We start from the raw sequence: 17,470 nt of genomic DNA, 5'->3' as shown, positions 1-17,470 counted from the left end.
TATTGTACATGTTTTGTGCATCATTTGTGGTAAAGTACTCTGCTAGTATCATGCAAAGTGTAAACATCCACATTATCAAAATATTTAATAAAACATGCAGGTGGTTAATCAAAATATTGGACTTAATCTGTACAATTTAAAAATTTTAGGAATTTTTTTCTTTTTCATTATTTTTCCCTGTAAAACAGCAAACACCTCCATGAGAAGTCATGGGAATTTGGAAGTGACTTCATCTCTTCAATGTACTGCATCCATAATTCATTTCTGACTATGTGCAACAGCTTTGCATTTTCTAAGGCACAATTTTTTAATGAAATGATGTGTAAATTTCAATCCAATAACAGCTCGTCCAAATGATAAAGTGGTCAAAATACCTCCAGTGGCTGAGGAAATTTCTGCGCCTACATGAACCCACATGCAAAGGACCATCTAGCATGGAAATAAATAATTGCTAGCCATACTCAATAAGACACACAGAAAGTATTGCTTACATAACAGAAACATATCTACTTGATCTCTTTTTTATGACTACATTAACCTACTAGGGGTGTATCCATAGTCTACATTCACAAAATGTTATCTTCACTGATTTGCCATCATTTTAAGGCAGAATAAATAGTCCCCCTTTCCCCAGTCTTAAAGAAAATAGCCTGGAGATGCAAATTGTGATGGTTTTTAGTCACTTGATTTCTTTCTCGTCTGGCTGAAACTTATCACGCAGGGCAGAAAAATAAGCCAGGTCTCCACAAAAGTTCCTTTCTAAACTCCATGAGCAAAGTCCAGAATTCTTCATAGTAAGGAAGGTGATGGAAAATGAAGGTGCATATGTTTTCATTAGAGTAGACAGGGCACAATCTGAGCGGCAGCTTCTTGCTGGTCACACACAGTGGCTTATTATATTGTGTCGTCTGAATTCTCTTAGCATGGACTTCATGTTTTTCCTTGAATACCTGTGCATGTGGCCCTCAAGGGTGAGCAGTGGTCACAACTAATGACAGATTTAGCTCCATGCTTCACATCCCACACACCTTATATGAGCCCCTTATTGAAGATTCCTAATCCAGTGCTCAGAGAGAAGCAAGCCACCATGAAGCAGGCCTCACGACTACCATTGACCTGCCACTCTTTGGAAGATTAAACTTCCTCACAGATTTTCATAATTAAGTTTGGAGATGATCACTGAAATATTTCCCCCTGGTTTCTTCCTACCCTTGGGCAATGTCCCCGAGTAGAAGTCTAGCCGATATTGCAAGGGTCCTCTGTGTTTGACGAACCAGCCGATATTAATGACGTAACTTCCAAGGTACACAAAATCTAATACTAACAGTGCAATAATTTATTGGTATAATTTCTACCTCAAAATGTAAGTAACACAAATGTTTTCAGGATTACAGTATATATTATCAGACGAGTGTCTCTGAATTAAAAACAAGTTATAGCTCAGAGATAGAGCTCATTGTGATGTTTAGTTCTTCTGAAATGCATTAAATTTATGCTCCTGTCTTAGAAGACCACTAAAATTGGCATGTCTTGCACTTTCTGCAGCTCAATTCTGTAAACATAAAGTGTTTAATATCTAGAAATACTAAAACACAACAGGTTTATTGCATCCTTTAGCTAATTCCCAAAGAAGAGAGTAACACATTTTAAATGGTAAGCCTGTTTGATCATGTTAAAACCCCTTTTTGAACTATTCAAGATCATTACAATTCAATATTCCTTTGTATATACTGTGCAAATGCAAAAAACAAAACAAAACAAAACAAACAACCACCCCCCCCCAGGAAAACACAAACACTGCTACAAAAGAACAGACACCACCTTTCAGAAGAGCCTTTCAGAAATCAGATGAATGCTGAGTAGCCCCTGAACTTGGGATTTTGTTAAGCACTTGCCAGGGGACACCTTTGATAAAGTAATGGTTAATGATCTGAAAGCTTGAAAACCACATCATAATGTTGTAGGTTGGCCAGCACCTGTAAGAAAGAAAACAACAACTTTGGTTCCTGTGCATTTCTTGCTTCAGATGTTTTAAAACTTCCCAAATAAGCAATCACCTTTGCCAAATTTTCTTCCCCCAGAGAGGGGAAACTTGTTACACCCTGTTACTTAAAGTGTGGTGTCAGGGCATGCAGTACTAACATCACCTTTGTTAGCAATGCAGACGATTTGGCCCATCTCAGACCCACTTAGTAGTGTGTCCAGGTGGTACATATGCTCTGAAGTCTGGTTCAAGAACTCTGGGTATCCTGTAAATCTCCCCAATAAGCTTTCTACTTTATCCTCTGGGCCAGATAAACAAACAAACACACAAACAAAAAACAATTTCTTTTTTCTCATAGTTACTTTAGGTTTTGGTTTCTCTGAGATTAAATTAATCAAAACCAGAGGATCATATGTGAAGACATGTGATCTAGAAATAAGTTCGCTATATTTATCAAGTAAAAATAAAGAACACCCAGTAGAATTTGAATATCAGATAAACACATACTCTTTTAGCCTAAGTACTGCCCACGTAGTATCTGAGATACACTTGCACTAAATCAACAGCATGCAATATTGAGGACAAACACATATGGAAAAATGGATTATCTGAAATTCAAGTTTAAAAAATCATTTTTTGGTCTGAAATTCAAATAAAAAAGTTAATTGGGCATCTTGTATGTTCTCTGGTAAGTTATCTGGAAAGGATGAAGTTCCATATTTCCTGCTGAAATCTTCACAAGGTTGGACCTTCATTTGGGGCACTAGGATTGTGATGAGGCAATCATAACATTGGAAAAGCCCCCGGGGAGGGGGAGGGGAGTTTGCGCTCAATGCATTTGGTGCGTGAATGATGGAACAGAACAGCACGCACAAAGGCACGGCCATCCAGCACCCAAGCACAATCTGCACAAGTTAAACATGTGACAGCTGAACCTGGCAGGTAATTTGTTTTGCACTTCCATTCCCATTTACATACGAACTTAAAAACTGTTTACATTGCTTTTAGGAATTGCATTTTAATATGCTGTTATGCTGTTTTTCCCTCCAAGAGAAAAATTTCATTTAAATGTGACTCATTACTTGAAGGAAACAGGATTATATATTCAGGTTTTATTATTCCATGAAATGAAATTATTTTGTTTCACTTTGGATGCCTGTGATGTAAACTACCTTTTACATCTATCCATCCAGCCTCTTCTCAACTCAGATCAAAGCAAAATTAAAGAAAGAAAAAAATAAAAATGATGTTTAGTCATTTCTTCTCATTCTGACTCTTTTATTGCATCTGGGATATAGTCAAACAGTTCAGATATATTTATAATTCTCTAGTGAAATTATTAAACCCTCCACCTAGTCATTCCTAAGATATACAGTCTTTATTTCTTAGGACATTAAGAAAGAAAGCAATACTCTTCCCTGGCATGGCCTAAAGTGATATTAACATTTACCTAGAAAATAAACATATAAAAGTTAGAAAATTTTTGGAAAAAATAATTGCAGAGAAGGTAGCCATTATTAAAACAGATTATAAACACATAATAATTAAAAACATTCAGTAATGGAAAATAAATAGGTTAATAAGACACAATAAAATAACCAGAAACAGACCCATATATATATATATGTGTGTGTATATATATATATATGTATTTGACTTAGTTTATGAGAAAGTTAACATTTCAAATTAGTGAAAATAAAAGGGATTATTTATTGTTTTTCACATAATTAGCTAATTGGAAGAAAATAAGGTTGGCTATCTCCTTAATTTTTATTTCACCATACATTCCTGATGGTCACCCACTTACACATAAAAAAGAAAAAATTCTTAGCAGAATCTCAGCTAAGTTTCTTTTTTTCTAACCTTTAGAATAGAGAGTGTTTTTCTGAGTAGGACACAAAACCCAGAATCCAAAAAGGGAAATATTATGTATTTAGTTACTTAAAATGAAAAAAGAAATTGTGTGAAAATAAATCCCCAAATAGGAAACCCATGACAATCACAACATGGAGAAAATATAACACAGGGAAACTTGACTTATTTCACAAAGAACCCAAATCAGGTTGCTAATAGAAGAATGGATAAAGGATTGAAAGCACTTTATAGAAAAAAAGTTTAAATGGTACATGAACACATGAAAAGATATTCAAACTTACAAGAAATACAGTTTAAAGCAAAGAGGTTTCTCCCCACCCAGGAGAGTGAACTTTTTGTAGTACTAGAAATTCAAGTGCTGTACCACTGAGCTACACCCTCAGCCCAGAGTGGACATTTCTACCATATGATGGTACCCAGAGTTGCCATTGGGGTAGAGGAACAAGGAGGCTCTCAGAAATTTTGCAGGAAGGATGTATTTTCTGAACAATGATAGGAAGGATGTCTGAAAAATTAAAAAGCACACACCTCTTAACTCTACTACTGTTCAGAATGTTTCCTTTGAAAATATTTTCAAACGTTCAGCAAGATATATTCAAAGATGTCCACTGGAGCATTTAAAAATATTAAAAAACTGAAAGTAACCAGTGTTCCTTCATTGAGAATTGGTTTTAAGTTAAGACAAGTCCACCAAATGGGAATGCAGCAGCTACTAAAAAGGCATTGAAAAGAATGAAGGGAAAAAACATGGGAAATGGAAAAACTGCCAAGATTTATCATTACGTCAAAAACAACAGCAACAGAAACAAAGTGCAGAACTCCAGGACTATGTGATTATCATCTGTGTGAAGTGAAATCCAACACATATACAGGTAGATACATCATGCACATATATTTCTCTGGGTGTGCAAATGCATTTGGTACATATACAAATACCCAGTCTGTCCCTACCCCCAGGAAATTATTAGAAAGTTGCATACCCATGTTTATAACAGCCTAATTCCTAATAGCTAAATCTTGAAACTGCCTATATGCCCATTAACAAACGAATGGATAAAGAAAATATGGTATTTATACACAGTGGGATACTACTTTGCCAGAAAGGATAGATTTGATTCAATTATAGAAAAATGGATGCACCTTGAGACTATAATGTTAAGTGAAATAAATCAGACATACATACTTAAATATCAAATGGTTTCTCTTATATGAGAAGCCAAAAGTATAAAGAAAAAACAAAATAAAAAATAGATAATAAGAAGTAGGGAGACAGGTCTTTCTCACATGGGAATGGGATCAAGGGATGGAGGGGGTACTGTAGATAGGTGAGTTAATTAGCTATCTTGTAAGCAATTAGACAGGGCAACCCATTTTCTGGTCCCCCTCCTGTCTCTCTTAGAAGCTTTCTTTCTCTCAATAAATTTTTCCTACTCTTAACCTCTGTTGTTCCTAGAATTCACTCTTCGATTTTAGAGAACAGGAACTTTTGGATACCTAGTAGGTTTGGGAGTTGCATCTCTGCCCCCCTATATCAGAAGGGGGTGATGGAAGGGAAGGATGAAAAAAGAATTAAGATGTGTTACACACCCCAACTCCCCATGAGGAATGTAATCATTATGTGCTGAAACATGCACTAATAAAAATTGGCTTAAACGGAAAAAAGAAATTATTAGAAAGTGATAACTCTAGACATTTTCACTTTTTTATACTTTTTTTTTTTTTTTTTGGTACTGGGGATCGAACTTGGGTCCTTATACTTGTGAGGCAGGTGGTGGAACCACTGAGCTAAATCCCTGGTGACATTTTCACTTTTAATTTGGCATGTGTCTGAACAATTTCAAAATTTCAAATCTTATGTCATTTATAACTTTTATTTATTGATTTTTTGAATATCTAGGCAGAAACATAATGGGGCCTTTTTGCTTTCTTCTCAGTATTTCTTAAAGACTCCTAATAAAACATTACATTTAAAATGTAAAATAAACAAAAAATCGTATTTGTAGACTTCCAAATCACTTTCTTATTTTTCATCTTGTTACAGGAAGTCCACAATTCTAGTCTTTAGATTTCAAATTAAAAACAGTTAATGTCCTTTACATTTGTATACATAAGAGAAAAATTCCTGGCTTAGATCCAAAAAACTAATTTCCAAAAGAAATGACAATGAATCACTCAACTCAACCTCTCAATTAAAAACAAATCTGGATGAAAACAGGTCACTGTCACTCAGAGGTGGGTTCAGGTTTGTTCTGTTGGCATCTATCCTTCAAGCGCTTTAGATTATGAAAGGAATTGAGATCAACAGCACTTTCAAATCTCCCTTTGCAGTCCTCCAACCTAACAGTGCCCTCTTCTGATTCTACGATTCACATTCAGCCCATGCACTTGAGAAAAAGTGTCATTTACAGAAGATGGAAAAATTCACTTTGAAACCTGGAAGAAAAGGGTTTAGTTTTCCTTCTTAGTGCATAAAAACAAAACAAAGAAATTCTGGTTTAAAGAGTAGAGATGGATTAATCAAGGTCCATGTACGTATGTATCTATGTCTTTATGTATATTTACAGCATATGGGGTACACTGTTTGCATCATTATTTTAATATATATAAAACACATGGTATAAAAGTAGTCATATATGTAATACATGGCATAAATAGTTTAGTTTGATGGCAGTGGCTCTAAACTGGAATTGTTCTGACTTCAAGTGAAATGTTCACTGTAGCTGGGTGTGGTGGCCCATGCCTGTAATATCAGCTCTCTGGAAGCATGGAGCAGGAGATAGCAATAGATAGTAAATTACTATCTATTTTTATTCTTCAAGTTTTCAGTCTTGCAGAATTAAAGGTCATGCAAAAAGGCAATGAAAATGCTACTTTACTTACTTTGAGAAATAAAACATAACTGAATTTCGAACCCTATCTCTTCACTTTTCTGAAGTGTTTCTGCATGGTGAATTTGCGTTGAAAGGTCTCCTCATGTTAGGTTAGTTACCAGGACTCCTGACAGAGTCCCAGGAAGAATTCAGCAGCCACTAGCTAGTTTCAGAATTTCTATAATAGCAGCTGGGCAACAGCACCCCCTGGTGTTCCCAAAAGGAACATGAACCTGGGACATTTGACCCATATAGAACATCAGAGAGCAAGCAGGCTGCTCAAATGAACTCCAGGGTAGCAAATATTTGTTAAGCTCTGATTATGTGCTAAGGTATTGAAAGGGGAGGAGGAATCCATAGAGAAGTAGAATCTATCATTTTGTCTCTCAAGGAACTTTCAATTTGGTTGGGAATAGAATCATATTACATAATGAAACTCCTGTATATAGGGCATGATGACAATGAGTTGGTGCTCAGTTTGATAAACGGTGGAGAGCTTGCTTCTTGGCCTTTTGGCTAAAAGCAAGTGATAAACAGTAGAGAGTCACTCTCCACATTGAGCATCCTGAAATGGTACTGGTCTTCTAAAGACACACCTGACCAAAGAACAGTGTTTCAGATCTTAAGTCCTTCTTCCATCTTAACACGACCAGTTTAGGCAATTCCTTGAACTTGCCCTTCACTTTTTACCTGGTCATGTGTTTATGCACATTTGGATAAACAGAATTTATCCACACCACTAGTAACTTCCAGTGAGAAACAAGTGGTAAATAAGAGGTTATTTCATTGTTGAGCCTTCTTCTTTTATGTTAAGAATCCTTCCTCTCAGCGCAGGGGACTCCACTGCCAAGGGAAAGTATGTGAATTCCTAAATGTGCTTCTATGCACATGTATACTTGTACCCACTCCTCTTGGAGCATTTTCCGCATACTCACTTCGGGATCGTATGTAGCAATCATTACAGTTAAGAAGACCATTTCGAATCCTGACATCAGTGCCACTCGCTGCATCTCCAAGCTGTCCTTTACAAATTCCACACTGCAGGGGAAAAGAACAGTGGTTAAAGGATGCATAGAGAACTGGTTCTTTGTCATGATTAATAACTATTTGTGTTAATGACACACTAGTCACTTCTACAATCTCCACATTGTTGAGCATCTATTATGTGTTAGATGCCATACCAAGAGTCAACTTACAGCAAAAGTAAAAATACTTTGAGCATTTTATTTTAACAACTCCTTACATCTTACAGAGAAGGACATGAGTTCAAAGAGGTTAGTGGATTTTTCCTAAGGCTGTGAAGCTGGTAAGTCATATCTCATTGACTGAAAGCCTATCCTTTTAAACTTTATAATACACTATTTCTCAAGATGGAAGAACCATTTTAAACAGATTAAACCTCAGTGGTTTCAAATAAGCACACAAACAACAGATCATCAATTTCAACTTGACTATCAATAACCTTTAAAGGCTTTCCAGCCTTGTTGTTAGGTCCTACCAGACAACAACTACTAGGAAAAGTGATTTCATTTTATATTTCCACATTAAAGGCAGGGACCCCAGAATAAAAAATCCCTTGGGAATGGAACTCCTTTTAGCCAAATGGCCAGAGGATAGAAGAAATAGTGGCAGCTACTCTGCAGTTCATACCAGAGAGGGTGGCACTGGGGGTTGGTCTAGTTGCTAGCCCCTTGCAGTGGGATCAGGACCAGTCTCTGATTCATGCCCTATGGTCACCCAGGGCAGAGGGAATCTTCATCCAAATTATGTTACAAGCTGTATACACACTGTGTTTTATCTATGGTGTCTTACTTTCATGCAGTTACTAGTATTTTTAAATTAATAATTTAGAGCTAACTTTGCTCACTATCTCTTACTTTACACGCAAAGTGGGAGTTATTTTTAACTCATACTAGTTTACTTTATAATTAAGGAAGCTACTACTACCAAGAAGTAGGACAAACAAAATTCCAGAAGGAAAAAGAAAGTATGTCACCATTATGAAGAAAAAGAAATGACTGACTTTTAGAGATAGAAGATTTGGCTTCTAAAGTTATTTATTAATTTGAAATGTGTCCATCAGTGGAAAAAAGGACAGGATATGCTGATAGAGTTCAACTTATTAACTGTATAATAAATCAGCTATAACTGGTTACCTCATCTATTTATTAGCAGAAGATTTGGTTGCAGTTCATTCATTAATTCATTCATCTGCAAATATTTATTGATGGCTACTTGGCTAGGTACAGAGGAAAGAGAGCAAGATAGAGATGGTTCCTGCCCTTACGGAGTTTATAATTTATTAGAGAAGCCAATAATGAAATAATACAATGATGAGTGATAATGACCATTTACAGTTCTACAACAAAGGCAACTGACTTAGTCTAGGTAGGCAAGGCAGCTTCTAGGAATGATACTCAAACTGAGATTACAAACATGGTCATTCTGAGAACTACAATTTTGTAACTAGATACACCCATTTACTTAGGTCAAAGACAAAAACTCTTTGACATGAAACCACAAGAGTTTAAGAAACAGCAAATACATTAAGTTACAAATAAATCCACGCAGCCGTAAAAGATTTAAGGCAGAAACTAACAAATAACAAATTTCCCAAAACACCGAAAAGCATGAAATTCCACTCAGAGAGAAGAGCAAGAAGTCCGTACCCTAAAACACTGGATGTGAAAATAGAGATCGAGGGTCTCAATGATCATCGCAGCTCCTTTACCCAATGGAAGCCCACAGGAAGAGCACAGTTTCTTCCCACTTATAGACCTAGGGTGACAAACACATGTAATAATACATATTTCAGTTTAGCGTAATTGGCCAAACACAAATATATAACATCATGCAAAAATGCAAACATGGATTACTAAAATGCTTATGTCATAAGTGAAATGAGAATTACTTAACTGACAATGAATAAGAAATTAAGTATTGGTTATAACAACTGCTGGATAACAAGTACTAGATTAGATACAATAGGCTTCCATTGCGGTTCTTATTCTAGTATAAGTGTGCATGAGTGTATGTATATGAGTGTGTGTGTGTGTAAGATTTTTGTTCCAATAAGTTTATGTGGTAGTCTATTCAGATACCTTGGAATGATTCAATGTATTCACCCTATGTTTTCATAAATCCTAAAAGACAATGAAGCTTAGCTTTACTAAGGTTCCAATATTGCTTTAATATTTTCCATAAATGGTTCACTGCCCTTCTAGGGCATTTCTTTTCACTCATTATGGAAAAAATTTTGATTAAAAATATGGAGTCAATTGTTACATGACAAAACAGGAATAAGGCAAAGGGCCCTGAGATATAGGGTCTAATCTGTGCTGTTACCAAGTTCTGTGTTCTGCTATGAAGAATTCACTTTGGTTTCCCTTCCACCTGTACAGGGAGAGGGATGGATAGGTGATCTCTACTGCTTCCTACAGTGCAAACACTGAACCTATAATTTAAGCACTTGCTATCTCTCTCAATTGCAAACCCCTGGATGGGAGGGTTGCCTCTACCTCTTCTTGGTACTTTTGCGGCCCCTAGTGTAGTGCCCTTTAATAAATAGTCAGAACAAACTCAGCAGACCAATGCCAGGGAAGAGCACACAGTCAACAACCCATCTGAAAGTGGGTGGCTGTCCTCAGGGCAGCCTTCCTACAGCTAAGATCAGATTGCAGTGACGTTTGTGATCTGAAAAGCCTTGGGAATTACACAAGAAATTTAAAAATATACAATGTCATTTGAAAGCCAAGGTGATACAGAGGGACAGAGGAAACAGAAAGGAATACCACAGAAAAGAGGAAGATTTGTCCTAATCAAAACCTGTTTATTAGGATTTCCCTCTTATCTAGTAGATAAATGAAATTTCAACATCAACAAAAACCTCTGAGTACTTAATAATTTGTCCTTCCAGTGAATGGAAATTCAGGTAGCTTTTAAGAATATCATTTGGCCCAATTAATGTCCAGAAGCAATTATTAAGAGCCATAGTAGGTGAAAGAGAAGGTGAAGTTTGGCTTCCCAGCCTGCCTGGTTCTCAGGAAGAGCCATCAGCGGACCCTGCCTAGAAGGCTGAGCTGCCACAGAGGGAAAGGCGCCACTGGGGAAGCCAGCAGCTGTCTGGTGCATTTTGTTATTAGATTGCAGGTTCCACAGAATGTAATTAAAGTCTTATGGTCACAGCATGCCAACGTCACACACTTGACTCTTTCTATCACAAGCAGATGGAGGATGTTTTCCTTCCTGCCGTTTCTGTGTGTGTGGGAAGAGATGTGGACAGCAAATCCCCCCAAATCACTTGGCAAGCACCAATTCAGCTGTAGTAATGCCTGGCGAGCTGGAGTCCGCACAGAGCAACCTTGGGAAGGCTTGCTGACCTCTTGTACCTGTTTGGTGACTGGCCAGGAGGGGTGGGAGAACAGGGGGACAAGGGCCCAGCCTGGAAGTTCTCTCGAGGGCCTTTCCTGTAACACGGTAAAGGAGCCAAAAATTATGACAGGTCAACAGAGGCCCACAATTCCAAAAGAAAAGACATTTTTAAATTAAAAAAAAACCCCAAAAATAAAAACAACCTTCGTTGACAAACAAATTAGAGACCACAGAGTCTTCTAACACTAGCTTTTTTGGGGGAAAATAAAATAAAATAGTAATTCTGTCTAGTAAGTAGTATACTTGCCTTGGCTACATACAATCAGAACCAGGCTGGCATGCTGGCACTGCTAAATAGAAAAACCAGAATAATTTTCTAATCTTTCTTTGTAGTTTAATTCTTCTTTACTTAAAATTGAGATTCTTTTAAAAGTTGTTCACCAGACTGTTTTTACATGATGAGATGGCTATAAATACTGTGAACCTGGTTGAGGGAGAAATGAGTGAATATCTAGGGAACAACTCTAGCGAGCCCAGGAATACAGGGCAGACCTGACAGGAGGCATTTTCAGCAAGGTGGTTTCCACCTTGGGTTCACGTGATGAAGGGTGATATTCAAAATATTTAGCAACCACCATGCCACAGGCTGGCAGTGAGGAACACGAGCTGTCTCCAGCCAGAGGCTGCCGGTAGGGCGGTGCAGATGCTGTGGCTTGCATATGAGTCCTGCATGTCATTTGGTTGTCACTTCTGGACTCTGAATTTTAAAATTTAATTTCATTTGTAAAGAGAGGGGTAGAACACAGAAAAGAACAAGGGAAAGAAAAATACCATCACAGAAGAAAACAAAGCTTGAGTCCATCCACCCTCTGCTCTCAGTTAACTCCTTGAGCCCCTCACCACCCCAACCTCCCCGCTTAGGCAGAGAATTTCTTTTCCAGAACATCGGGTTTTCATCCAGAACCTCCAGTGTAAGTATCACACCTTGAAAAACAGCTAAAAGTCACTACACTAAGCAACAATAACAATGGCACCTATGTGACTGAGCTCCTGTTGACTCTGGTGTCTATTTAGAAATGAAACTGGATAGACAGGAAAGGGGAAAATGGTCCAAATACTGCATTGAGGAAAAGGAAAACCTAACAAGAAAAGTAGGGCAAAAACTGAACCTTTTTTTCTTACAACACAGTTATCATCATCATCTATATAGCACTATACAGTACTTATTTTTTGCTACCCATAAAACTTTGTGAGGTAGATATTATTATCATTCCCATTTTATGAATGAGGAAACTAAGGCAGAGAAAAATTATGTAACTTGCTGAAGATGCTTTGTAGACAAACTTGAATCCAGATGGTCTGGCTCTAGGTAGAATGACTGGTTAAAGTAAAATAAATGTTGCACTTCTACAAGTATGATTACAAGAAACCTCTGGCTTAAATTGGATTTTTCTGTAAAAGTGTGGTTCATTTTGAATTCTTCTACTACTTAACCAGTCAAATATTATGGGTAAGTTATTTAACTTCCCTGAGGCTTAATTTCCTTATGGGAACAACAACTTCATAAACTCCTCATTGGATGGGTTCAGTGAGTTAGAATAAGAAAAAGGGAAATATTTGTAAACTCTTCAATATAGTGCCTATTATACTGAAACACATAAAAATGATAGAATCTATTATTAATATAAAAAAATAGAGTTCTTACAAAATTAAAAGGTAGCCTAGGGTAGCTACCTTAATGAGAGAGCATAATAATAGGAAAATAACAATGTTTTCCTTGGAAGAATATTTGTTCATAGGCTCTGAGATAGTTTAACTCAAGTAAGTTACTAGTACAACAGACTTGCAAATTTTTCCAAATATTTAGACTTGTGGGTTAAGAATATGACATTTTCCCATATAAGTTGATAAATTCAGAGTGATTATTTACTTGCCAGGAAGGCTGTCTTAAACTTCCATAAATACATGTTACTATGTCAATGAAATCAAATTGAGAAAGAGCACAAAAGTGCTGCTGACATCTTGCCATCACCTTTTTTGAGTTTTTTCCCTTCCAGAGTCAATATGTTTTTAAAAAATCCCACATCCATATCATTTGTTTACTTACTTCTGCCTTTCACTTGGAGACTCAATCTGATGGTTAAGGTTTTTATGCAGCAGGAGGGTTTCTGGCTTCACATCTTCTGACATGTATGTTGTTGGGTTTGGTACCTGCTGATTCTGGGATGGATCTGAGGCCAAGAACAGAACACAAACTTTGTACTCAGTAGTGTCAACTTCGTGCTTCATAAGTCCCCTTTCTTTAACGTGCCGATGCTTGCTGAGATCTCACATCAGCTCCATGGAGCCTGTGGGCACCGGGTGGCCGGAGTGGCCAACGCATTCCCTGCACTGTCAACTAGTTCTGGAAGCAAAGAAGATCTGGAACCAGGCTCTTTTGCCTCAGTGATTTCTGATGTAATAATAATAATAATACTCAAAGTACTGATTTCTTATGCACTAGAGAAAGCAAATTTGAGAGGATGCAATTATAACTTGGGACATAATTTCTAAAACTTGGTAAATACTCATTGCTTTCCCTAACCCATGGGTTATGCCAACTGTGATACGGTTTAAACCCACACGGCATCTACATAGAGGTACAGGATATATAGGGTATCTCTAGATGGGGCCATATACAAGTCTATGCTTACTTATGATGATCAATCCATATAAATATATGAATAAAAATGTGCTCAAAATACAAGGCCAAATTCACTAATTCCACCATTGAAAGTGTTTTTTGCTTAACTAAATTTTTTTAGTTATAATTTTTAGAATGTTTAAATTTTTAAAAATTTATTACAGTAAAAGTCACATTGCCATTGATTCCTGTTATGGCTTGTGTTTAGATGTACCTGTCTCCCCTAAAGCCTCATGCTTTTTCTAGGTGGCTGAATCTAGAGTGTGTGATTGATTCATTGTGGGACTAGGCCCGAGGGCACTAGGATTAAGGGCGTGAGTGCTGCCTGCCCTAAATCGTCTGAATAAGATAAAAGGGGAAGAAAGATGCTCTTAAAGTCCCTTGTTACCTTTGCTACCCTGTGTGTGCCATGTTGTTTCTCCTCTGCGATGGCTGTTTGCTATCGTTGCCTTGGAGCCAGGTGAGTATGGACTGAAAGCTCTACAAACTGGGAGCAAAATAAACCCTTTCCCCTTTAACTTTTGGTGCCAGGTATTTTGTCTTTGCAATGAGAGAATCTCCTCTAAATACTTAGCCAAATTTGCCTTTGCTCTAAACACACTTACTATGGTCAGCTTTTTACCCTCTTAACTCACCCTTCTTTAATCCCTTTACCTTTAAACTAAGTCAAGAAGTATCTGCCAGCAGCAGAAACTCTTGAAGCTTTTTTAGTGGTAAAAAAAATTAAAAAATTTAAACAAGGTGAAAAGCCACACCAACAGGAAATTGAAAATCAAAGGGGGTCAAAATGCAGAAGCCTTGCAGCATTCATGGAGTTGACACTGGAAGTCTCAGTGGCATGCAGAATATGATCTTTTCAACTAATTGTATTGGTGCACTTTTGATACACATGATGATCACATTCATCGTAGGGATCTTGTACCTGTCACATGATACATCTTGATTCTTCTTTTTGCCCCATTCCCCTCCCCTCCCTTCAACCCTGGTTCCCTCCTTGTTTACAAAAGCTTTGTTTCCATTTTTTCCCTTCTGTTATCTTTTTTTTTTTTTTTTCAAATCTTTGAATTTCACTGTGGGGAGCCTGAATATGGGGGCACAGGTGAGAACAAGAGTGTCTCTGGCAGGGAAGGTATTAGGACTTTCTTAGCCTGGCCATGTGCATTGTAAAGCTTATAAGCATTTTATAGGAGATTAAGTCCAGTGGAGAAATAAGGAAAATGGAGGAAGTCTCAAAATACGTTTCTTATCAAAGTTGAAGGCTTTTTGTAAATATATGTAAGTATATATCCTGCTCAGCCCTCACTGGGTCCTCAGTGATACCACATAAGCTTCAGGTCTTGATGATAGGAGTTCATTCATTATATACTGAGGTCTGGGACACTTAAAAAGAAGTTTATAGCTAGCAGAGGTCATATCTGTCTGGACAATATGGAGGTCTTACGATAATTTAAATTCTGAGTTTAGTCTCCTTTCTTACCCTGAACTAGCTGTGGGTTTGTCCCACCGAATGGGGCCCCAACCTCTGTATCCAGCTGATGGACCTGATGGATTCCTTTGGATGCAGAATTCTCAGAAGGAGTCCATGGCCCTTGTGATGGGCTGTTAAAATAAAGAAACATATTTCAGAACAGAGATAAAGGCAACTGGATTAAACTTATTGGTCCTAGCACTTAGGGTATGGAAGTACCAGTTATAATCTGAAAAAGAGAAATGGGATTGTTTACTTATTCTTTTCATTTTAAACTATTATTATTTAATGTTTTATTACATATTAAATATTACAAAGAAATTGTCATTTGCAATGTTCTGCCTGCCCACAAAGCTATTCATTCTACCATTTCAAGGGATGGGGGAGCTAACTGGAAACTCCTCCATTTTCGCAAGAGAGGGATTACTGAAGAAATCATCTGCACCACATGGGACCTCTGCAGCTTGTGGTAATCCACTGGGCCTTCAGTAGCTTCTGTGTGCAAGGAAAGGAGAGATGGAGGAGATACAAAGAAAGTTTCTGGTGACACAGAGGACATTTGGGAGAACTAACAAAAATTCTTACGAAATGCCTATATAAAGAACTAGCAAAAATGAACATAAAATCCTTTTTGGCATCATTCAAATCTTCCTGACCAGGAGTTTTGATTTCAAAAAACTAGAAAGTCTCTGTTAATAACTGAAAAAGATGTGGTTATCCAAAGTCAGTGTGTCTCTGGACACAGGCCCTTAGCTCCTAAAGCTTACTTACACTGCACACAGCTTTCTAGTTGACAAACCCCAGAGAATTCGGAGCAAAACCTCCCCAGCAAAGCTGACCTCCCAGCCAGTCCAAAAATGACACTTGGAAAGCCTCTCCTGCCTTTGGGCCCCCTGGGATGCTGTATACGTATGCAGATGCATGCCTACTTCCTATGACCTGGCTGGTATCTCAGACCCCAGAGGCAAACATTTATCTCAAAACGAACATTAAGTGATGCCACTGGGCATTCTGTGGGTTCCTTCCAGGTCAGGCCTCAGTGTCATCAATAAGCCCATCATAGCCATTGCTACCCCAGTCTGTTCCAGTCTGAGCTACCCTGAGGGTTCCAGGGTTTTCTGGCTTCTTTTCTGATCTCCCCCTCATGGAACATACTGGAGTCATGAAGGGGTGGGGGTACCACAAACAAGTAACTAGTCGGCTACCCTTTATATCATCACCTAGGGTAAACGTGGCTTCTCACAGCATAGGGGATAGTAACAGGCACGCTCAGGTCCACAGTGCAAGCATGGTAGATGAGACTCCAGGGCCTGGTTTCAACCATTACCGCTCCAAACACCATAACCACTTCAGTGAACTGACTGACAATTCTTTGAATCGACAACAGGCTCCTCTGATGATCTATACTGTTTCTTCTTATTTAAAAAACATTTTGCCTATTTAAAAATAAGCCTATTTATATTCAAGAGCATAAGGACACTGACTTCAGAGCTATTACAATATGTTCAAGCAATATGTAATGTATTACTGGAATGATCATTTCAAAGCTGACTATGATTTGCATTAGCAATGACGAATGGGCAGAACTCGGTTTTGTGAATTTTCATGGACAGCCTCGTACGGGCTCATACCTGCCCTTCTCCTCCAGCAGATCACTTTCCTTGGTTTGATGCAATATGTCATTATCATTCCCCTGGAGTGGTTCCTTCTGTTTTCTCTCTCTTTCTTCATCATGACAGTTTTCCAAATCTGTCTTATTCTAAGGGGAAAACAAGGATAATCATATTCATATAGATGTTTTGTTTTCTGGTACTGAGGATTGAACCCAGGGCATTCACACTGAACTATACCCCCAGCCCTTATTTTATTTTTTATTTTGAGACAGGGTCTTGCTAAGTCACTAAGTTGCCCAGCTGGGCTTGAGCTTACAATCCTCCTGCCTCAGGCTCTCAGAGTGCTTGTTTTACAGGCATGTGCCACCATTCCTGACTTAAATATAATTTTCAAATGTATTGGACAACATTTATCTCTGGTCATTAAATATTTGAAGCATATTTCAGTCACATTGCCTACAGTGTAAAGAACAGTTACCCAAATTAATAGATCCTAATTGATTTCCAATTACTTGGAATAAATGTATAATCTGGAATCTCTGTGTCTCTAAAGTCATACTATGAAGGGAACTGGTTAGAAAATCCCCTTGTCAAAATAAAACCAAG

The 17,470-nt window shown here is 37.7% G+C and overlaps 1 protein-coding gene across 22 annotated transcripts in view; it reads right to left on the bottom strand.

The window, feature by feature from the left end:
- Positions 1 to 1,315: 1,315 nt before the first annotated feature.
- The window catches only part of Limch1 (LIM and calponin homology domains 1), a 329,430-nt gene continuing 313,275 nt past the window's right edge, over positions 1,316 to 17,470 (bottom strand). For 9 of the 22 annotated variants that reach the window (XM_087187521.1, XM_087187512.1, XM_087187517.1 and 6 more), the window contains 6 exons: positions 16,883 to 17,010; positions 15,261 to 15,382; positions 13,208 to 13,331; positions 9,399 to 9,507; positions 7,665 to 7,767; positions 1,316 to 1,976 (listed from right to left, as the gene is read on the bottom strand). In XM_087187521.1, the coding sequence (XP_087043647.1) occupies positions 1,951 to 1,976; positions 7,665 to 7,767; positions 9,399 to 9,507; positions 13,208 to 13,331; positions 15,261 to 15,382; positions 16,883 to 17,010 (612 nt within the window). In that variant the 3' untranslated portion in view covers positions 1,316 to 1,950. Of the gene's footprint in view, positions 1,977 to 7,664; positions 7,768 to 9,398; positions 9,508 to 11,108; positions 11,196 to 13,207; positions 13,332 to 15,260; positions 15,383 to 16,882; positions 17,011 to 17,470 lie in introns of all 22 variants that reach the window. The other 13 variants (XM_021262418.2, XM_087187511.1, XM_087187515.1 and 10 more) reach the window with 2 other exon arrangements.

The sequence above is a fragment of the Heterocephalus glaber genome, unplaced genomic scaffold, assembly GCF_053883595.1.
Source record: "Heterocephalus glaber isolate CG9 unplaced genomic scaffold, H.glaber_assembly_v1.0 deba00001509, whole genome shotgun sequence".
NCBI classification, from domain to species: domain Eukaryota; kingdom Metazoa; phylum Chordata; class Mammalia; order Rodentia; family Bathyergidae; genus Heterocephalus; species Heterocephalus glaber.
Note: the sequence above shows the minus strand (reverse complement) of the source record. Positions and strands in the feature narration are given on the sequence as shown.